This window comes from Schistocerca cancellata, chromosome 11, assembly GCF_023864275.1.
Source record: "Schistocerca cancellata isolate TAMUIC-IGC-003103 chromosome 11, iqSchCanc2.1, whole genome shotgun sequence".
NCBI classification, from domain to species: domain Eukaryota; kingdom Metazoa; phylum Arthropoda; class Insecta; order Orthoptera; family Acrididae; genus Schistocerca; species Schistocerca cancellata.
Window position 1 is genome coordinate 114,139,904 of NC_064636.1, and position 23,697 is coordinate 114,163,600.

The 23,697-nt window shown below is 42.7% G+C and overlaps 1 protein-coding gene across 1 annotated transcript in view; it reads left to right on the forward strand.

Annotated features, from left to right (window-relative positions):
- The window catches only part of LOC126108294 (adenylate cyclase type 5-like), a 693,279-nt gene that overhangs the window by 525,920 nt on the left and 143,662 nt on the right, over nt 1–23,697 (forward strand). Inside the window, exons 13-14 of the mRNA XM_049913517.1 lie at nt 2,658–2,788; nt 9,469–9,614. Coding sequence (XP_049769474.1) covers nt 2,658–2,788; nt 9,469–9,614 — 277 coding nt within the window. The remainder of the gene's footprint in view (nt 1–2,657; nt 2,789–9,468; nt 9,615–23,697) is intronic.

Genomic DNA, 23,697 nt, shown 5'->3' on the forward strand with positions numbered 1-23,697 from the left:
ACACAATCCTAATTTTCTTGCTAGACACTGTCAAATCTATCCACATCAGTCGTTCATTTACATACCTTATTGCAACTACGCTGGGTTCCATTTCTTTCCTGATGTAAAGCCCTACACCTCATTGTGCTATTCCTGCTTTGACTCCTGACAGGTAGACCTTGTATTCTCCCACTTCCTCTTCTCTCTCACCCCTTACCCAAATGTCACTAACAGCTAAAACGTCCAGCCCCATCTTACTTGCAGCCTCTGCCAGCTCTACCTTCTTCCCAGAGTAGCCCCCATTGATATTAATAGCTCCCCATCTCATTACCATTTGTTTGCCAAGTCGTATCTTAGGAGTCCCTGGTTTGTCAGTTAGAGGTGGGACTCCGTCACCTCCAAAGGTCCGAGGCATTTTGCTCTGATTATTGCCAGCATCATATTTAAAGTACCTCCCTGGTTGCTAGCCTTACTTGCCCCGAGTCCCATTGGGTTTTACCCCTAACGGCTGAGGGACTAACCGGTGGATTTGGTAGTCTTTGCCGTATGAGCACAAAGGTGACCACGACTCAGAATATGTCCGAGATGCCCAGCCTTATTCCAAAGTAACTGGTATCCTGACTGTCGGGACCACTTACTTGGCCACTCATATGTTGCCCGTGGTTCATGAACTAGGACATGACTACAGGAACCCGCACCATGAACCACGGCCTTGATGAATTCAAGAAAAAATTAGGTCAATTAAGTTCAGATTATTTTCGTTATTTATAGTCAGTAGCCTGTTAGAAAATGCTTCTTCAACTAGATAATTTCTATCTGTTCTTCTGTCTCTTAATTTGTCAAATATGTTAGTAGAAAAAGGAAATATCGTTTTGAATGGTTTCTTTTCACTATTTTGAAAAATTTAATTTCCAATTTTAGAATAATGTGACTGTTTCCAAGAATATGTATCAATAAATGCAACTGAGCAGCTCTATTTAATTTACTATATCCGGTCAAATTGTTTCTTCTACAATCACAACAAAGTTCAGAAATCTTGAATTTCTTCATTTTAGTATCTTATGTATTAAAAATAAAATATAACATGAATCTGAAGATAATTAGGCTTATCACATTCAGATTTCTTATTGTTTTATATTTTCCCGATGACATTTCTTACAAGCAGTTGAATGTTTGTCTTTGCACAATAGGTTTGAATAAAAACAAACTGAATCTTTTATTTCTTGACAACCAACACATGTTTTACACCTTCAATTTGTTGTTTTTCATAGTTTTTCATTGACAATGATATCTTCAAATGTTCCTCACTCAGAAGTCATTTCAAGTGATTAGCATAATAATATACAGAAACGTTTTTTCCATTCACACAAAGAATTTGTGTCCTGTTGTGTACTTTTGTATGATTTTCATTTTTATGTTCTCTACACATTGTCCTATAACGAACTTTTGTATATTTCTGAGAGGTAAAATTACCAATAAACTTATCAGTTTAGCAGATAACAGCCACTGTTTCCTTTGGACTACATCCAATCCAAAGACTGCTGTAGCTGCTGCTTGATACAGTTTGCTGCTTCCATTTTAGTAGAAAAAAATTGAATAAAATTTTTAAAAATTTATATGTTTTAGGTGTTTTGTATCTTTGAATATTTTTATTAACTCTAGAAGTAATGCTGAAAATTTATTGTAGTCAGTAGGAAATAAATATAAATCAGCTGTACTTGCTCTAAATACTTTTTATGAATTCATTATATTCACAGAATGTACTATCCTTGAAACAACAGATCATCCTGTTAATGTATCAAAACACTAAATTTATTCCTACAGACAATTCTGAAAATTGTCTATTTATAGTACCACACATTTTATTCTTAAAACTATATTCATCCAATTCTGAATACAAAAAATGTCAAAGAATAGAAATGTTTTATCTTAATATGTATAGTCTACACCATCTAATCCAAATCTCCATGTAATCCTGTACTAGGTTGTTGCTTTAGATATCCAGGCATTAATTGTAATGAATGTAAATTTGTCACATATATTATATTGTCAACAAATAACACAACTTCACCACTTGGTCATTTTTTGTAAATAGTAAAAGTACCTTCATTTATATACACTCAAATATTATAAGATGTGTTTAAATAGTTGATGAGGATGACAAAAGCTTATGACCTTCCAATTTGGATGAGCCATCCTATAATCAAAAGATACATTATTTATCGATGCAGCAAGTTTATCTAAAAAAATGGGCTACAGATGAACTACTTGAATCAAACTTGACATTTTTTCTGAAAAATGCGACTTGTACCGATTCTGTTAGCTATCTCAATAAATTTCTATATCATTCCAAAGTTGTAAAATCCTTCTTGACTCAGCCTGTATAAACTGAAACAGCACAGAATGGTGTGCACTTATCTGACACCCAAGTTGAGGTCATCTCGACAGTCAGCTAGGTTGGAGCCACTTCTGCTGCCACTCTTGCTCTGTGTTCTAAATTTCGCAAAATGCCTTACAATTTCAATCAGATATTCTCATAAATATTTTTTACTTGCAAAATTTCATTACTTGGCAACTTTACTGGCGTTTCTGATTTAATGGTCAGCAGTAACCTGTACACTGCTCACGTAGGCTGCATCACCTATTCACCGTACACCCCATCTCCCACCATGTTGCAGTTCCTGACGCTGTGCGTGATGATGGCGATGGTGATGTGCGCCGTCTATCAGATCCTCATCAGCCTGGCCAAGCTGCTGGTGCTCTCGTGCATCTGCTTTGGCTACCTAGGTCTGCTGACACTTCATGCCAGGTGAGTCTCTGCAAACGGTCTCCACATACAACAGGGTTTCTAGAAATGAACACTCTTGCTCCAAAGCATTATATTCTTCATCCACTGCAGGCTTGTTTCCTGGCAGTAGTATTTGGGGAGGGTAGAGAAGTCTGGGAGGGTGCTTTATGCCCATATTTTTTAAATATTTTGACCTAAATTGCTACCTTAAATTTTAAAATTTAGTTTTTTAATGAATTGTTCCACTAATTTCTATAACTATTTAAATTTTTCAGGTAAAGTTGACCAAAGAATTATGTCTAACTCTGGTGGTCAAAAAATCCTCGCTCCACCCTGCCTCCCCCTCTCCTCCTCCAATATTTAGCAGTAGATGTTACTTCTTGCAATCAATGTCTTAGTTAGTAAATAATAGCATTAAGAGATATTTTCAACTTCTGAATTCTACATACTCATCAGTATTGCTTTAAAAACATGCCGGGGTATTATACCGTGGTCGAATGTATTTTACTTTAAAACCTGATGCTTTGTCCTCATTGTGGACGACATTTTCAAGGGTGCTCGTAACTTTGGTGAATGACCCATTCACACTTTGGCTCGCTACTCGACCATGGCATCAAGCCCAGAACATTTTATGAACTGTGACATTTCCAGCCGTGAAAGTTTACATTTTACAAAAAGCATGTTTTCCATAAAACTCAACAACAAGTAACGAAATCTGTTCTTGTCATTTTTTCTCCTTTTCTATGGTGGACATGAAGTATCCCCCTTGTCCCCCTCCCCCCTCCGACCCTCAATTCATTGGTGTAGAATACATCATTCCGTTATTGAAAGTGTATTGGTATTGCTAGGGTTAATAAGCATTCTTGGCCTTAAACTGTATCACACGGAGGTGGTCAACCAGGGTTAAAACTCAAGACAGGAGGGAACAGCACAATTCTTCTCAACGAAGAGTCGACTTATAGTCACTGCTAACGACATGTATTGCTTCATAGAGACCCACGACTACAATTACAAGAATATTAACATATTAAGTAAATCTGGAAAAACTTATCTTACTCTAGACAAATTGTGTTTAATGGGCCAGCTGCGAACATTTGTTTCGCAAGGAAGCACCGCACGCAAAAAATCATGGAAAAAAGATGATTTCAGAAATTCAACATGATAATTTGCGGTGAGCGAGAGAGTGTCTCTTCAGTGGTGTTACGCAACACTATGATGTCGAAGAATTCACTAGTCGGCAAAATAATCCTTTATGGTTACAAGAACGAGATACTCTGTTTGTGGAAGGTAACTTGACACTGAATGCAAGTTTAATTTCAAAATATCTATACCAGACTAACTTTCCATGTAATCGTGTTTCTTTTTTCTGTGCTTACTGCAGCCTACGTATTTCGTGTAGGCTGCCTGAAAAAAAGAGACGGTGTCATGACAGTATTCTCAAATGTAAACAGCAAGGAAGTCCTCAGAATTAAAGAAATGAGTAGCATAAGACTAAAAATAAATGCAAGCAATAGTGCCTAAAAATATTTACTTTCCGATTTGCGGCGATACGTCGCGTCAGGACAGTTGTTTGATAAAGATCACCAGCATTTTCGAAGTTTGCAATATACAGGGTGTTTGGAAATATCGGTGCAAATCGAGGACACCTAGAGGGGAACGGATAGACAATATTTTGAATTGGAACCCATTTCCGGAAAAGTGCCGTTTCCGTGCTACATAACCATTTGACAACACGTTGGCAATGCGACCACTTTTACAAACAATTAATTAAGCGTGACCCGGTACCTAACTTGTTTCATAGTTCCTCTCATGAACATCCAAAGAAGTTGCTCGTGTAGTCGTTCACGACTTCTCTTCAACGTGATCCACCAGTTCGGGTGCCCAGCGTCTCCTTGGAGTACCAAAGTCGCGCCTGCTCATGGTAAAGGTACTCTTTCTCAAAGCCGCTGAGGAATTGTGGTGAAAAGGGTTTGCGATGGCGTCGGTCGTTGTGGAGAACGATCTTGATAAAACGGACGAGCAGGTATTGCGTTACCAAGTGCTTCGCAATTCAGAAGGATCATGTCCGTGTATTTTGCAAATGTGCACTCAACTGTGCTGCTCCAACATTCACAGACGCCTGAATGCAGCTCGAATCACGTCAGAGACGTAGGATAGACATCAAATGACTACAGCCATAACCACCTCCTACAATGACAACACTGTTGCATACCTATCTGACAGCCGGACCTTGTGGCCGAGCGGTTCTAGGCGCTTCAGTCCGGGACCGCGCTGCTGCTACGGTCGCAGGTTCGAATCCTGCCTCGGGCATGGGTGTGTGTGATGTCCTTAGGTTAGTTAGTTTTAAGTAGTTCTAAGTCTAGAGGACTAATGACGGCAGATGTTAAGTCCCGTACTGCTTAGAGCCATTTTGTAACCTCCCCCTCACTTATCGACCTTAATGACAGTGAAAAATTAAACCGCGTGTACCTAATAGAAATTTGGGAAAAGCAGTCGTCACCGAAGTTAATTTGTCGGTAAAGAGGGAGGAAAGGGTTACATCTAAATGAAAGGAAAAATGCTAATGAAACTGGTGGAAATTAATTTTGAAAAGGGGTAAAGTTAATAAAGAAAGTAAATGTGCGGCCGTTACGTTAAAAATTAACTAGCGGTAATTAGATATTTGAGATTTGGGGGAAATTACGGTCGCAAGTCCTAAGGACAATTACTATAGTAACTGAAAAAGAAAGGTTATTACACATATAATTAGCACTAGAAGCGTGGCAACTGAAGGTTGACACGTATTGTGTGAAAACTGAAAGTTTGTCAGAAGTAATAAATTTCGCTACACTCTGACTTAATTTAGCAAAAGAATTAATAAAACCGGAAAAATCGAAAGTCAATTTAGTGACTGAAGTTAATAGTGAGCTTTGTTTCTGAAGCACTACGAAATTCAGTAAATCACGGTTAGTCTTGGGCTACCTCAACAATCATTTCAAAAGGTAGTTGAATCTACGCAATTTAGAAATAAGAGATTTAACTTTGAACTTGAATTAAACGATTCTGAACAATTAACAATAGTAAAATTTAGTACGTATCAAGCTGAGCTGCAGTCACAGGTAAGCTAAAATATGGTAACAAAACTCGCACTCTTAATTTGTCTTGTGTAATCTAAGTATTGTAGCCAGCTATGAATACTTTAACTGAGCTTTGAAATTAAAGTAGTGAAATAGAAGGATTGTACTTTAATGCTGGCGTCTGAATTTCAACGACACTCGGGTTCATTTCGGAAAAGGAAGGGACCCTGCTTGGTAATGCAATTGGGACAATGAGCAACAAAGGTTCATGCTAAGTTGCTGTAATTTTGTGATGCAACAATTTTAAAAGTTTGAAAAGCTGAGGTCTGCCATACAGTTCTAAAACTTTCCGTGCTTCCAGTCTTCTTTGTTGGTTGATTGGAGGTTTGAAAGCCGTCGATCGAGGAGGTGGCGACAGTCACTCATTGTCGGCCGTCGCTGTTGCAGAAGCTGGATGTTGGCGCGCCTTCTTCTCGACACGGTCACCAGACGAAACGGGCTCTTGATGTGCGCCAGCTAATGCTTCCTGTCCGCGACACCATGTCAGAAACTATCATCGCAAGTCGAGCGCAATTACATGCTGCCAAACCCTGAAAGCGCGGCAACTCGCGGGAGCTTCACACAACACACCTGCTCCACTCGCTACTCCAGCCAGACTCTCTCTGCCCGCGCTCCACGAGGCAGAGTTAACACTACCAAAGATCCTACACACTTTGATTCTTCACACGACCTATCGATGTAATCGTTCGATAGCAGTTTTCCCTAGGCAAGACCCAGCGTAAAAATACAAATAATATTTACGAACAAACCAATTATACATCGATATAAATGCATAAATATATATATATATACAAATAGTAAAACAATTACAATATGTAAAGACACAGAAATGTCATATATTCAGGTAACAAAAATAAGGAAAACAAATTTATAGTACAATAGATGGAAATATGAGGATATGCATTTCCGGCGTTACAATTTGAACCATTTGAACCTATCTGACAAACATGTTTTTAAACGGCTGTAGCCCGGAAACAGTATGTTTCCGGACATGGATTCCTATTCAAAATATTATGTACTCACACTCCTCTACAAACCCTAGAAGTTTGTAACAGTAATTTTTGAGCACCTGTATAGAGGGTAGCGTGTCACAAGAAAATTTAGCCTGATGGCCAAAAAGTGATTTCATTTCGGCATTCAGTACTCGCCACACAGCAAAGAAAGCATTCACTTCCTTCATACCAAAAATGTTGCTAACAAGTGCTACCACAGAGGCGTTTGTGGACCACATGTTATCGTAATTGTGAGTTACCACCACAATTCTGATGTATCTAACTGCCGCGACTAATGAGCATCGAGATAGTAAGCTGTTTTGCTCACAAAATCAGCAGGTTCCGCACAACCTCTCGGGCCTGAGGCGCTCAGGTAAACTACTGCAACATGGCGTCGTAATCAGTATGTCCATGTGGCTCGTAGGCTGAGTGTACTACCCATGGAAGATTGTATTTGTTCTCCTGTCTCGTTTTTCTTGACCGATGATATTTTTAACCTGTTGGAGATTCGGCTACTTTGGATTACGAGGATTCCTTAATTGTTCATTTTTCAGTCATGTGACGAATACATTGGGTATAAATTCCACTAGGCTGCCTAATTACATATAACAACTATATTGTTTGTAAGCCCAAGGAATTTCTTACCATATCTTAAACAAATACCTCAGGACGTTTGTGGTGTCAGCTGCAGATGGGATGTTGTATTATCTTGCACCAAGTGCCCGGACAAGAATGGTATGGCAACAGGGTGTATTTGTTATTATATTTTACTTCAGAGTCTTTTTTGTTTACATTTCATATTTCCAAAATTGACCTATGCTGATCTGGAACAATAAGTTTCGAGACAACAGAAATATCTTTGAGTATATGTAGTATGCAATCATTTCAAAGTTAATTTTTTCTCTAATGATTTAATTTAATATGTAAAATACACAGAGGTGTAAAATTCGTGGGATACCTCCTAATATCGTGTCGGATTTCTTTTTGTCTAGCGATCTGCAACAGCTCGACGTGTCATGGACTCAACAACTCGTTGGAAGTTCCCTGCTGCCTGTATAGTCGTCCATAATTGCGAAAGTGTTGCTGGTGTAGCATTTTGTGCTCGAACTGACCTCTCGATTACGTCCCATAAATGCTCTATGGCATTCACGTCGGGCGTTCTGGGTGGCCAAATCATTCGCTCGAACTGTCCAAGATGTTGGTCAAACCAATCGCCAACGACTGTGGCCTCGCGTCATTGCGCAGTTCAAAATGGTTCAAATGGCTCTGAGCACTATGGGACTTAACTGCTACGGTCATCAGTCCCCTAGAACTTAGAACTACTTAAACCTAACTAACCTAAGGACAGCACACAACACTCAGCCATCACGAGTCAGAGAAAATCCCTGACCCCGCCGGGAATCGAACCCGGGAACCCGGGCGTGGGAAGCGAGAACGCTACCGCACGACCACGAGATGCGGGCTTGCATTGCGCAGTGTTATCCATAAAAATTCCATCGTTGTTGGGGAACACGAACTGCATAAATGGCTTGAAATGGTCTCCAACCAGCCATACATAAACATTTCCAGCCAATGGTCGGTTCAATGGACCACAGTCCATTCCATGTAAACACAGCCCACGCTGTTGTGGAGCCATCACCAGTTTGCACAGTGCCTTGTTGAAAACTTGGGTCCATGGCTTCGTAGACTCTCTGTGCCACACTCGCTCCCTCAGGTCTTACCAACTAAAATGTGGACTCGTCTGATGAGGCCACGGTTTTCCAGTCATCTGGGGTTTCATTTAATAAAAAAAGAGAATGATAGTAATTCGTTTTTTTCACAATTTTCCACTGCTTCTCATTCTTCTCCTATTCAGAAGTAAACCCTACATATCAGTTGTCAAGGCCAATGACGGTGTGCAACTGAAAATGATTTGGAAATTCACAAATATGCCATACCGCTTGACATGACTGTTCACAAAATTGACCACCTCAATTTGGCCCGGATCTCGTGGTCGTGCGGTAGCGTTCTCGCTTCCCACGCCCGGGTTCCCGGGTTCGATACCCGGAGGGGTCAGGGATTTTCTCTGCCTCGTGATGGCTGGGTGTTGTGTGCTGTCCTTATGTTAGTTAGGTTTAAGTAGTTCTAAGTTCTAGGGGACTGATGACCATAGCTGTTAAGTCCCATAGTGCTCAGAGCCATTTGAACCATCTTTGAACCTCAATTTCAACTTCTTCATTCCCATGTGTTTTTTGATTGCCTACTTCTACAGTTGCACTATCATATCCTTTACATTCATGTTTATAAATATATTTTACTTTTTCAACTCTAGTGCAAGCTTCAAAGTCACGTGCCAACTAAATTTAGCAAGTAAATATGGATTTTATCTTTAGCAAGTTTTTTGCAGTTTTGTCATCTCTCATCCACACAGAATTTCGGTTAAGTGCACCACAAGTTCCATGCACCATATGTTTCGTTACTACTGCATCAATTAATTTTCATTTAGCCCTGTATACGTGCAGAATAATTTCTGCTTGGGAGCTGGCAAATGAAGCACGTTGTTGTCCTCCACGTTCTGGTACCCCTTCTCACCCCACTGTGGCTGCAGTTTCAGCACGCGGACGCGGCCGGACGACGAGCTTCCGTCGCGCTACCTGCTGGTGGTGGTGCTGCTGGGCTGCCTGGCGGCGCTGGTGATCCACGCGCAGCAGACCGAGGCCACCTACCGGCTGGACTTCCTCTGGAAGCTGCAGGCCACAGGTGAGCCACCGCGCCACACCACTCTGTGTGTTTCTCAGTTGCCAGGTGTCACCACACTAGTATGGTTGTGGCACAGCAATACATAGTTTATTCGTAGAGGCAGTTCTGTGCGTGGGCAGATGCTGTGAGGAAAACGAGTCCAAGTGGCTGGTATTCAAGTTACGCGATGTGTTATCTGGAATCTCACAGTGCATGAGCTAATATGAAAATACACTCCTGGAAATGGAAAAAAGAACACATTGACACCGGTGTGTCAGACCCACCGTACTTGCTCCGGACACTGCGAGAGGGCTGTACAAGCAATGATCACACGCACGGCACAGCGGACACACCAGGAACCGCGGTGTTGGCCGTCGAATGGCGCTAGCTGCGCAGCATTTGTGCACCGCCGCCGTCACTGTCAGCCAGTTTGCCGTGGCATACGGAGCTCCATCGCAGTCTTTAACACTGGTAGCATGCCGCGACAGCGTGGACGTGAACCGTATGTGCAGTTGACGGACTTTGAGCGAGGGCGTATAGTGGGCATGCGGGAGGCCGGGTGGACGTACCGCCGAATTGCTCAACATCGATGTTGTCGCCAGTGGTCGGCGGAAGGTGCACGTGCCCGTCGACCTGGGACCGGACAGCAGCGACGCACGGATGCACGCCAAGACAGTAGGATCCTACGCAGTGCCGTAGGGGACCGCACCGCCACTTCCCAGCAAATTAGGGACACTGTTGCTCCTGGGGTATCGGCGAGGACCATTCGCAACTGTCTCCATGAAGCTGGGCTACGGTCCCGCACACCGTTAGGCCGTCTTCCGCTCACGCCCCAACATCGTGCAGCCCGCCTCCAGTGGTGTCGCAACAGGCGTGAATGGAGGGACGAATGGAGACGTGTCGTCTTCAGCGATGAGAGTCGCTTCTGCCTTGGTGCCAATGATGGTCGTATGCGTGTTTGGCGCCGTGCAGGTGAGCGCCACAATCAGGACTGCATACGACCGAGGCACACAGGGCCAACGCCGGCCGAAGTGGCCGTGCGGTTAAAGGCGCTGCAGTCTCGAACCGCAAGACCGCTACGGTCGCAGGTTCGAATCCTGCCTCGGGCATGGATGTTTGTGATGTCTTTAGGTTAGTTAGGTTTAACTAGTTCTAAGTTCTAGGGGACTAATGACCTCAGCAGTTGAGTCCCATAGTGCTCAGAGCCATTTGAATCACACAGGGCCAACACCCGGCATCATGGTGTGGGGAGCGATCTCCTACACTGGCCGTACACCACTGCTGATCGTCGAGGGGACACTGAATAGTGCACGGTACATCCAAACCGTCATCGAACCCATCGTTCTACCATTCCTAGACCGGCAAGGGAACTTGCTGTTCCAACAGGACAATGCACGTCCGCATGTATCCCGTGCCACCCAACGTGCCCTAGAAGGTGTAAGTCAACTACCCTGGCCAGCAAGATCTCCGGATCTGTCCCCCATTGAGCATGTTTGGGACTGGATGAAGCGTCGTCTCAAGCGTTCTGCACGTCCAGCACGAATGCTGGTCCAACTGAGGCGCCAGGTGGAAATGGCATGGCAAGCCGTTCCACAGGACTACATCCAGCATCTCTACGATCGTCTCCATGGGAGAATAGCAGCCTGCATTGCTGCGAAAGGTGGATATACACTGTACTAGTGCCGACATTGTGCATGCTCTGTTGCCTGTGTCTATGTGCCTGTGGTTCTGTCAGTGTGATCATGTGATGTATCCGACCCCAGGAATGTGTCAATAAAGTTTCCCCTTCCTGGGACAATGAATTCACGGTGTTCTTATTTCAATTTCCAGGAGTGTATGTCATATCAACCAATCCCTTCCTACATTCAAGTTGTGCCACAAATTTCTTGTTTCCCCAGTTCTGTTCGGTACCTCCTCATTAGTTACACGATTAACGGATCTAATCTTCAGCATTCTCCTGTAGCTCCACATTTCAAAAGCTTCTGTTCTCTTTCTGTCTGAACTGTTTATCGTCCACGTTTCACTTCCGTACATGGCTTCATTTCAGACCTTCTGAAAAGACTTCCTAACACTTAACTCTATTTTTAATGTTAACAAATTTGTCTTCTTGAGAAATGTTTTTCTTGCCTTTGCCAGTCTGCATTTTATATCCTCTCTTCTTCGGCCGTCATCAGTTATTTTGCTACCCAAATAACAAATCTCATCTACTAATTTAAGTTTCTCGTTTCCTAATCTAATTTCCTGATTTAATTCGACGACATGTCACCTTTGTTTTACTTTTGTTGATGTTCATCTTATATCCTTTCAAGGTACTGTCCATCTGTCTATTCTGTTCAGTAGCTCTTCCACGCTCTTTACTGTTTCTGACCGAATTACAATGTCATTGGCAAACATCATAATTTTTATTTCTTCTCCCTGAACTTTAATTTCTACTCCAAATTTTCCTTTACTTTCCTTAATTCTTGCTCAGTGCACAGATTAAATACCTTCGTGGATAAGCTACAACCCTGTCTCACTCCCCTCTCAATTACTGTTTTCCTTTCATGCCTCTCCAGTGTTATAACTGCCATCTGGTTTCTGTACATGATGTAAGTTGCCTTTTGATCCCTGTAATCGTATTTTACCTCTTCCACCTTCAGAATTTCAAAGAGAGTATCCAGTTGACGTGTCGAAAACTGTCTCACAAGGGAATGGTCAGACTTGTCATGTCGAAACCTGTGTTGCTTTTTTTACCACTGTGAGTTAACATTGCAAGAAGTCTGTATGCAGAATTTTAGCTGCTGACATGACCTGGAAGTCTGTAAACAATTCGATGAAGTAAGACATTATTGTCGCATGGTTTCCGCGCTTATAACTGCCTCTTGTACAACCCTGACCTCTCTCGCTACGTTATACCAACGCCATCTAGGGACAAGGTGGCGTTAGCTACGCGCCGCTCTCTTGCCACAGCGGTGAGAGAGCTGATTCCCCAGTGAAAGCGATCGTATGATAATTAAACATTCGTTGACAAATATGGCTGATATGTTATCTACGACATTCTTTCCAAATAGCTATGAAATAGACACAAATAAATATACGGTTTAGAACACGTCCAAATTTTATTTCTTGTAATTACCGCAAAAATGCGAAACATTGATACAATGTTCAAAACATAGGTTTTTTGTGCACCAAGAACATACAAGCAAAGACGACATGTGACAGCCCTGCGAATCACAGACGTTGTTAGATGTCCGTAGACAAAACTGGACTGTTGTTAGGAATGAATCAGGCCTAATATCAGCATATTTCGAGGAGTGCCACGCATATTTAATAAAATTCTGAAATCGTGGGGAGGAAAATTGATAATGTACTACTGATTGCAGCTTGAGAATATTGTCACGGTGACAGACAGGAAATTGCAGTGATCAGCACACAATAATTTTCTCTGTTAGTTTTCTGTAAAAAGCCTTCCACTGGCGGAAAAATTCTCTGTCTAAAGGTTGAATTACGTTGGTCGTGCCTGGTGGAATCTGAAGCATCTCTACTTCTTTGTCAGGGTGGGCTCGAAATACAGATTTTAATGAATCAGACCTTTTATGACCTGACCACGAATCTAGAAGGAGAAGAGATTTGTTCCCGCAGATCGGAAGAAAAGCATGACGCATGAAAAGTGTAACGTTTTCGTTTCCCATTTTTCCAGACTTCGATGCGTCTACTACAAGACTGTTTGCGTAGAACATTGTTCTTTTGAGACGTGATCCAAAACGTCCAGTTGGTTTTTGAAGACACACATATATTTGAGGCAGCAATGAACCACCCAGACTAATTATGGGCATTATAGTGTATGAATGGGTGAGCGCAGTCGTGGACTGTGCAATCGCCTCAATATGTTTTTCTCTTTTGAATGGCAGTGTTCTCTTCACACGCATTTCTTCTTGAAAACCTGACTGATCTGCATTGTACACGTATGATTCACTAAAACTAGTGATCTTATTTTTTGCATTCGTAAGAAAAGCTTATATCATTTCGATTTGTGTCACTTCATTTTCCGACCTGTTTCTCGATACAAATTTTCTTATTTTTCTTGCCACAATTTTATGTGATCTTTTGAAGCGACTAATCCAACTTTGAGAAGCTCTAAATTCTTTAGCGCCTATCGCTTTGTCAATCTCTAACGCCCAATCCCTCGAAGTTGTATTGCTCACACCAAATGACTTGTTGTCTGGCATCGGTAAATAGCTCAAAAAGTCGCGCATTTATCTCCGTCGCAATTTCCAGTCGACTATTACGTCGTCGAGCGACTTGCTTTTTCCATCTATACAATTCACGTTCAGAACGGACAAAGCGATACTTATTTTGAACAGTACTGACACGTAAGCGTTTCTTACCACTTTCGTTCAACCAATACGTCACCGCTTTTTCTTTGTCTGATAAGGTAATTGTAGTTGCTGGTGTTACTTTCGGAGATAAATGATGATGGTACGTGGCACTATCACTCGAAGAGTCTTCATGAGTGCAACTTTCGTCGGTGTCTTCGCCGTCTGTAGAGTCACAGTCTGCAATATCGAGTGTTCCAGTTGATTCTAGCCACATGTCTGCGCCATTTACATGCTCGTCTAGAAGTTTAACAACCATGTCGCACAACACACAGTCTTCACGCGTGTCTTCTGTTGATTGCTTCGTTTGGCGCCTGTGGTATATCTCCATGGCAAGCAGCAAAACATTTACAGGGTTCGCCATCACCTGTGAGGGGAGATTGAATGTTCACCGTAAAGTGGCTTGCGGAGTATAGATGAACATGTACAGAACATCTTTCATATCTCTAACCAGTTTCAGGACGGTATGTTTCGAAATACGTACCAGAAATTAAAAGGACGTGCATGCCACAGAAACGAATATTCGTTTCCCCTTCCCACCAAAACCTTGCAGCGATATTCCTCTTTAGTGAACGCCGCGATAAGACGGCCGCACTTCCCGACCATGCGCACAACACTCGCGACTCGCCATTTCCAGGGGTGGCCAGCCGTCACTGCAAGCGCCAAGCAGGAAAAACAGCCATGTTCGTGATTTTTTTAGGTGACTTCCAGTTCATGTCAGCAGCTACAATTTTGCATACGGACCTTTTGCACAGTTAAATAACAGTGCTAAAAAAATCAGTACATGTTTCGGCATGACAAGTCTGACCATTCCCTTGTCAGAGTCTACCAATGCTACAAATGTAGGTTTCCCTTTCCTTAACCCATCTTCGGATATAAGTCGTAGGGTCATTATTTCCTCGTGTGTGCCTACATTTTCCCGAAATCCAAACTGATCTTCCCGAATGTCGGCTTCTACCATTTTTTTCATTCTTCTGTAAAGAATTCGTGTTAGTATTTTGTAGCCATGACTTATTAAACTGATAGTTCAGTAATTTTCACACCTCTCAGCAACTGCTTTCTATGGAATTGAAATTATTACATTATCTTGAAGTCCTAGGGTATTTCGCCTGTTTCATACACTTTGCTCACCAGATGGAAGACTTTTGTCATGACTGTTTCTCCCAAGGCTATCACTAGTTCAAGCAGAACGTCTTCTATTCCCGAGGCCTTGTTTCGACTTAGGTCTTCCAGTGCTAAGTCAAATTCTTCTGGCAGTATCATATCTCCCATATCACCTTCATCTATGTCCTTCTCCATTTCTATAATGTGGCCTTCAATTTCATCTTCCTTGTGTAGACCCTCTATATACACCTTCCATCTTTCACCTTTTCCTTCTTTGCTTAGGACTGATTTTCACTCTGAGCTCTTAGTATTCATACACGTGCTTCTCTTTTCTCCAGCGACTTTTTCAATTTTCCTGTGGGTCGTATCTAGCTCTCCCCTTATGAAATACACTTCTAAATCCTAACATTTTTCCTCTGGTCACTCCTGCTTAGCCATTTTGCATTTCCTGTCAATTTCATTTCTTTAACGTTTGTATTCCCTTTAACCTGCTTCATTTGCTGCATTTTATATTTTCTCGTTTAATAAAGTAAATTCAATAACTCTTCCGTTATTCAAGCCTTTTCTTTTTACCTAATTGATCCTCTGCTGCCTTCACTATTTCATCTCTCACAGTCATCCATTCGTCTTCTACTGTATCCCTTTCACCTGTTATATGCAATCATTGCCCAGTGCTCCTCCTGAAACTCTCAGCAACCTCTGGTTCTTTCAACTTATCCAGGTTCCATCTCCTGAATTGCCTATGTTTCTTGCAATTTCTTCAGTATTACTCTATAGTCCATACCAATAAATCATGGTCAGAGTCCACATCTGCTCCTGAAAATGTCTTACAGTTTAAAATCTGGTTTCGAAATCACTGTGTTACTTTTACATAATCTATCTCAAACCCTCCAGTGTCTCCAGGTCTCTTTCAGATATACAACCTTTTTTCATGATTCTTAAATCAAATTTAACGATGATAAATTAAGCTGTGTGCAAAATTATATCAGGTGGCTTCCTCTTTCGTTCTTTTCTCCCAGTCCATATTCGCCTTGTATTTTTGATTATCTTCCTTTCCCTACTATCGAATTCAGTACATCATCACAATTAAATTTTCATCTCCCTTAATTATCTGAATAATTTCTTTTATCTCATCACATATTTCTTCAATCTCTACATTATCTGCAGATCTAGTTGGCATATAAGCTCATACTAGTGTGTCAGATATTGGCTTTGTGCCTATCTTGGCTACAATAATGCGTTCACTACGCTGTTCATAGTAGGTTAGTCGTATTCTTATGTTTAACTTCATTATTAAACCTACTCCTGCATTACCTGTATTTTATATTGTACTTATGATCTTGTATTCAGCTAAACAGATGTCTGGTTCCTACTGCCACCGAACTTCACTGATTCCCACTATGCCTAACTTCTACCTATGCATTTACCTTTTTAAATTTTGTAACCTACCTGCCCAATTAAGGAACCTAACATTCCACGCTCCAATGCATAGAACTCAGGTTTTGTTTCAGCTGATGACGACATTCTCCTGAGCGGTCCCTGCCAAGAGATCCAAATGGAGAACTGTTCTACCTCCGGAATATTTTACCCAACAGGACGCCACCATCATTTAACCATACAGTAGAGCTGCATGGCCTCAGAAAGAATTATGGCTGTATTTTCCCTTTGCTTTCATCTATCCACAATATCAGCACAACAAGGCCGTTTTGATTGATACCACAGGGCCAGATCAATCAATCATCCTACAACTATCGCAAAAGGCTGCTGCCGCTCTTCAGGAACTGCATGTTTGTCTGGTCTCTCACCAGATACCCCTCCAATGTGATTGCACTTACAGTATGGCAATCTGTATTTCTGAGGTACGCAAGCCATCCCAGTGATGGCAAAGTCTATAGTTCATGGTGGTATATAAAAGATGTAGAAGATAAATTGTAAGTTAAAAAAAAAAAAACACTGAGTGTTTGCTTTGGAGCGATCCTCATAGCAAGAGGCAGAGGTAGTTTGTAATTTTACTTTTATCTGTTTCTAGGAAACAGTGTTAAAGACCCGTGATATACTGCTGTTATACTGAATTTTCAAGTCAACATCTTTCAGTATTTTGCGGATGTATAAATTTCCTTAAAATAAAAACTTTGCTTTAGTTAAATACACATTACAGTTTGCACGTTATTAGAATATGTAACATTTAAATGTAAACCATACATGAAGAATGAATCTCGTATGTGCGAGCAGTTAGTTATCAATGTCTGACTGTGTGAGAGGATGTTGTACAATAGTGGAGGGGGTCACGTTCAGTGGCTGAAACGAAATTGTGGAAACAGTTGCTACTTATATCGGAGAAGCAATATGTTAACACTGCTCTACACTGATCAGCCATAACATTAGGACCACCTACCTAATTGCTGGTATGTCCATCTTTGGCATGAATAACAGCAGTGACACGTCTTCACACCTGCACACACAAGTCACCTAATTCCCCTAAATTCCTGGGAGGGGGGGTGATGAGCTGTCAGAAAACGTCCGATCGCATCCTAGATGGGTTCAATCGGCTTCAGATCTGGCGAGTTGGGGAGCCAGCACATCAATTGGATCTCGCCACTGTGTTCCTTGAACCACTCCATGACTTTCTCGCATGGTGTGTTATCTTGTTAAAAACGGTAAACGTGATCATCGCGAAGGGGTGTACGTGGTCTGCAACCAGCGCATGATACTTAGTGGCCATCATGGCGCCTTGCACTAACTCCACTGGACGGAGGGATGCCCACATTAATGTTTCCCAGAGCATAATGGAGGCGCCGCCATCTTGTCTCTGTCCTGCAGTGCAGGTATCAAGGAGCTGTTCTGCTGGAAGACAGTGGATCCGCGCCCTCTCATCGACGTGATGCAGAAGGTAGAGGGATTCATCAGACAGTGCAACGCTCTGCCTCTGCGCCGGCGTCCAGTGCCGATGGTCACGTGCCAATTTCAGTAATATTTACTGATATGGCGTTAACATTGGCTCATGCACGGGTCATCGGGTGTAGAGGCCAGGTGTTGGGAGTGCTCGGTGCATTATGTGTTCAGATGCACTTGTAGTCTGCCCAGCATTAAAGTCTAATGTTAATTGCGCCACAGTTCACCGCCTTCCTGTTTTACCAATCTGCCCAGCATACGATGTCCGAAATTTTTTAATTAGGAGCGGCCACCCAACCGGACCTAATCTTGACGGTGTTTTCATTTGGTTTCGCCACGTGTTGGAACGTTCACCACAGCACTCCTCGGACACTCGGCAAGTTGTGCAGTTTCCAAAATGCTTGTGTTGAGCCTCCGGGCCATCATATCTGCCCTCAGTCAAACTCAGACACCTTCCCCGTTCTACACAGAGACAGCGCGCAGACTTATACTATATGCACCTTGCGTGTTTCACTAGCTGTCAATCTTCACCACGTGACTTTACTATCGCCTGGACTGCTTTATATGGATAGTATATCTCTGGTCATTAAGCTCTCGCTCATCGGTGTATAATACGAGTAAAGCTATGATTAATTGTTCTTTATTTGGTTTTTAAGAAATGATATTTTGAAAATTAATACAAACTCCAGTTTACAGCTGAGATAGTCAGTTAGCGGATTTTTCTTAATTACTCGTATATGAGAACAGTACAACTCTCACTGTCCACCACTGGAATCAGCCAATCAGAGAAGAGGGCGTTCCTGCAGTCTGTAGTACCAGGGAGTGGTAAATTATTCGCCAGTGAATATGATTGTGTTTGCAACTGGGATCGATGATCTTGTTAAAACACTGTAAAATTTGCGTTTTGTTGAGAACAAAGCCATCGCTGATATTTTAAAGTGGACTGATACAATGATACTTAATTTACATGACTGTTCTGGCGAGTAATACTCAGACCCAATTTGTACATTGGGTACGTATCTCCCATCCCCCTGTTATCATTTGGAAAGCTATGTTTTCGAGAATTTGAACAGTTTGAAGGTTGGCGTCCCGTGTGATGTTGCACAATGCTGAGCAATAGAAGACGACCACAGGCTATTTAGAATCTTTTTCGCGCTCTTGTCCTTCTAGTATACGACGGATACCTTTATAGTCTTAGCCAAAACAATGGTGCAAAATTTTTTCGTTTGGTACAGATTTTTTCTCGGATGGGGCAAGTAAGAGCCACGTGCCAGTTTCAGTTTCTTACTCGCTGCTCTGTCCTCTTCTTCCGCCGCTGTTTCATTTGTTCACTATTTTTTTCATCCTCTCTTCTGACGATTTTAATCCAGTTTTTTCCCCAAGATATTCAATAATTTTTCTCTAAATACTTCTCTGTCAGTTGTTTTTTCGGCTTTCATATTTCTAAATCCTTTTTCACTTCGTCGATCAAACTTGTTGCTGACTTTTTGTCCCACAAACCTTGAACTGCTTAATATGCTGTCTTTCATTCGGCATAAGTGTCCAAAAAGAATCTGTCTTATTTTTCTCATTACTTCTCATATGTTTCCTACATTTCTGTGAATTTAATTCTTACTCCATAGTTTCTAACCTTTCATAGCTTTTCGTGAGCCTAATATGTTCCTAATGGTTCGACTTTATGGTATTTCAATTTATCTAAATTGAAATTTAATGTAGGCGTTAGCTTCCATGTACACATTCTGGCCACTGTATTGTAATTCCTTTTTATGCATTATTAGAGAGGCATTTTTTTTGTAAAGGTCTTTAGTTATACCTTGTCCCGTTCCCATATTATATATCCTTTCTTTTCATTATCAAAGGGTTCACCTTTACACTTTACATAATTTTGCGTGTGTTTCTACCTATTCTACACCTATTTTTCTGACTTTTTTTTCTGGGCCCTCGCAAGAACCGAGCTGCATCTTGAAGTGACGACATTCGCTGTGTACACATTTCTGTTTGACAGAAGGGAACGAAAAAAAGACGTTAGGGGAGAAAGGAGATAAATACGGGAGCCCGACACATTAATCACTCGTTTCTGTTCCTCAAATAATCCAGTTGTTTGAAGCCTGTATTGATAGCTGGCATCGTCATGATGGTGTTATTGCGATGTTTTCTGCAAGTTTTCGTGATTTCATAGATGACTTGTGGCGAACAAATTTCTGTATACCATTCAGCATTAAGAGTTCTTCCAACCTCACGATGTCTCCAGTGTACAAGCGATCAGTTTCGTGCAAATACTCCTCGAGGAAGGCTCAGTTATGGGTTTCGATTCATCTTTCATGACCCAAACAGTTGGTTGTTGCTTAATTTAAATCTCGTACCGATCAGTCCAGGTCTGAAATGCAATGCTTAAGTTTTTTTGTACTAGTTACAGTTCGAATGATGCAAATTTCCAGTATATGTCGTCAAAACATGAAAATCCTTAGTCACACATATGGCACCCTGTGGCTACACAACAGGTAGTTCACTGCGACATACGGCTAAGTATCCTGATCGTTTGGATTTGAATCCCTAACAGTGATCGAGTTTGTAGAATACATTGTGAGAATTCAGATCCACATATTATGGTTGTTCACGCACGTATCTCAAATAAAATAAAAGTTACGATTTTTTAAAACCGGATGATTGTTTTTGATACATCCTGTATTTATATGTCGATCGTATGATAATATTATTAATAGTATAGAGATCACGAGAAAGTAGAGAAGTCTCAGTTTGTACTATGACTTTGTTGACACTGCATAGCTGGCAGCAGCTGTTTATAAAATATTTCACTTTTCCCTCAGGTCACTAAGTTTTTATTAATTACCCCGATCACCTTAAAGTAAGTTAATCTTGCTTAAAAAAGTACACCTCATGCTGGTCAATACGATACCTCATTTATGCATTTCCTACTCTTCCTTTCGCTATGGAAATTCGGAAAAAATTGATTGTGTAATTTCTAGGGAATGTTGTTTTCGCTCGCCTCAAGCATTTAACCAAAACGAGTAAGTGGGTAAGCACGGATAATCGGCTGGTCGTGAGAATAAAAAATGCTTAAAATACTGTAAAGCGAGAGGGTACATTTTTCAGACCAAAATTCCGTAGTGATGAATATTGTTCTTATTATTGTCATTCACCCCATGAGCCAACCTGTCTGCATGGAAGAGAGGCGTACCATCTCATGTCCCAGCAGATGTTGTAATAGCTTGCACACACGCCAGCAAAAGTTTGCGCTACAGCCCGGCGTGAGTCACATTGTCCTGAACACGCACCAAATGTGATTCTTAGTTGCACCCAGTTGCACCAGACACCATAAGGCCTTGAGTTGAAGCTGTATGTCTTGTGCAAATGCAGTCACTGTGATGCGGCTCCCCCTGCACCGGAGAACCAAAATGCGGCCATCATTTTCAAACAAACAGATTCGTCTGAAAATGATACCTAATATGCCATTCCTATCCACAGCGACCTCGTCCCATACATCATTGCCATCTAGCACGTTTCTTGCACATTCGTCAAAGGTAGGTGGAGAACGCTGAAGGCACTGAACATTCTCAAGTGCCTCAGCCACAGGTCTTGGGGCGCGGACAGGGCGCGTCTCCTTCAGTTTTATGGAGCTGTTGTGCGTTCACGGCTGGACTATGGCTGCACAGTATATGGGTCAGCGAGGCCATCTTATTTGCGGATCCTCGATGCTGTTCACCATGCTGGGATCCGACTGGCCACGGGTGCTTATCGGACCAGTCCCGTACCCAGCCTCTGTGCTGAGTCTGGCGAACTGCCACTTACCATCCGGCGGCAGCTCCTGCTGGTGCGCCAGGCTTGTAAGTTTCTTGCAGCTCCCAGCTCGCCTGCTCACCGTCTTGTTGCCCATCCACCTCTGGACCGCCTTTTTTCCCGCCGTCCCCGGGCTACGTTGCCATTTGGGATCCGTGTGCAACGTGTACTAGAGTCCCTCGGTGTGGAGTCTGTACAACCCCAAATCCAAGGTTTTAACCGCCTGCCACCCTGGTTACTGAAGAGGCCCAGAGTGATTTTAGATTTATTGCAGTACAAGAGAGATTGCACTCCTGCCACCGTTTTTAATGCAGCATTTTCTGCCATTTTATCTGAGCACCACGACTATGTAGCTGTTTTTACGGATGGGTCAAAACAAGGGAATTCTGTTGGTTGCTCAGTTGTTTTTCCATATCGTGTCCTCAAGGTCCGACTGCCTCAGACTTTTACTGTCTTTGATGCAGAATTGTCTGCGATCTTGCGGGCACTGGAGCACATGAGACATTCTTCCTCTCCTAAATTTCTTGTCCGTTCCGATTCACTCAGTGCCCTTCACTCATTGCAACGTTTGTATCCGGCAGACGAAATTGTCCAGACCATCCAGGATGCCCTCCTCCGACTACAGCGACTGGAGAAGTTTGTAGCTTTTTGCTGGGTTCCGGGGCGTGTCGGCATTGCTGGGAATGAAAGGGCAGATCTCGCAGCCAAGGAGGCGTGTCTCGGTCCACAAGTACCTCAGTGTGCTATCCCCTTGCACGCACTCACCTCGCTGTTGAGCTCACGGGTCATGCGTCGGTGGGAGGATGAGTGGCTGGAAGTGACTGACAATAAGCTCCGTATAGTCGAGCCCACAACGCGTGTGTGGTGTACTTCCTTTGAGCCCCGTCGACGGGACGAGGTTCTCCTCACGCGGCTTCGAATAGGCCACAGCCCTATGACGCACGGCTTCCTTCTCCGGCGAGAGGACCCTCCAATGTGTGGTGCTTGCGGCGTCCAGGTCACTGTGCGCCACGTTTTATTGGATTGCGTTTTATTTTCTGACCAGCGGGCCGCGGCTGACTTGCCAGCGGACCTGCCATCTCTTTTAGGCAACACTCGGACGAATGTGGTTAAAGTTTTAAAGATCTGTGCCCTGTCAAATGTTTTTACAAAGATTTTAGGGAGAGGATTTTAATTTGCTCACTGTGTGACAAGCTCGCCCATATTTTATGTAAGTGGCCAGCCAATAACAATTTCCTGTGACATTTTTGTTGCTATGTTTCCCCTTTCCTTAGGTTTTACGTTCTTATGTAACATTTTCCTTCTTTTCCTGCTTTCTTTGAGTGTGTGCTTTAGTTTTCTTAGGTCTGTCCACATTCGTTCCTTTTAATGTGTGTCAGGGCGCTGATGACCTCGATGTTGAGCGCCCATAAGCCCCAACACACCACCACCACCACCACCGTACCATATTAAACGGCGACGGCTGTCACCCCTGATAGTGAACGATGTGTTGCGCTGTTCCACTACATCTGAGGGGGCATAGATCAGTCCTGCAATGCCAGTCGGATGAGGTGTCGATCTTCTCGGGAGATGGTCTGGGTGGTGCGATCTGATCCACCCATCTCGTCCTACTCTGCGCCCATTCTGCACACACCCATTGCACTCCAACACTTCGTTCCACAAACACAGCAATTTCCCGGATGACAAACTGCCTATTGGCTTCCGTCTCGGGTTCTGCGGCCGACGTTCATCTAATGATTTTTCTGACGTTTCGCCAGCACGAGTGGCTGGCATTGTCAAAGCTTCACCCTCCATTGCCGGTGGTGAACTGGAGGCGAGCTCGCGGCCGCAGACTATATGTACCTGGCGCGCCAAAGTCCGAGGGCTTCTCCACGGTCATTTCCGGTGCGGTTCTCCTCTTGCTACCTGCGACGGTCGTTCGCTGCAGTACGGGAAGCCAGGATCCGTTTACCTTA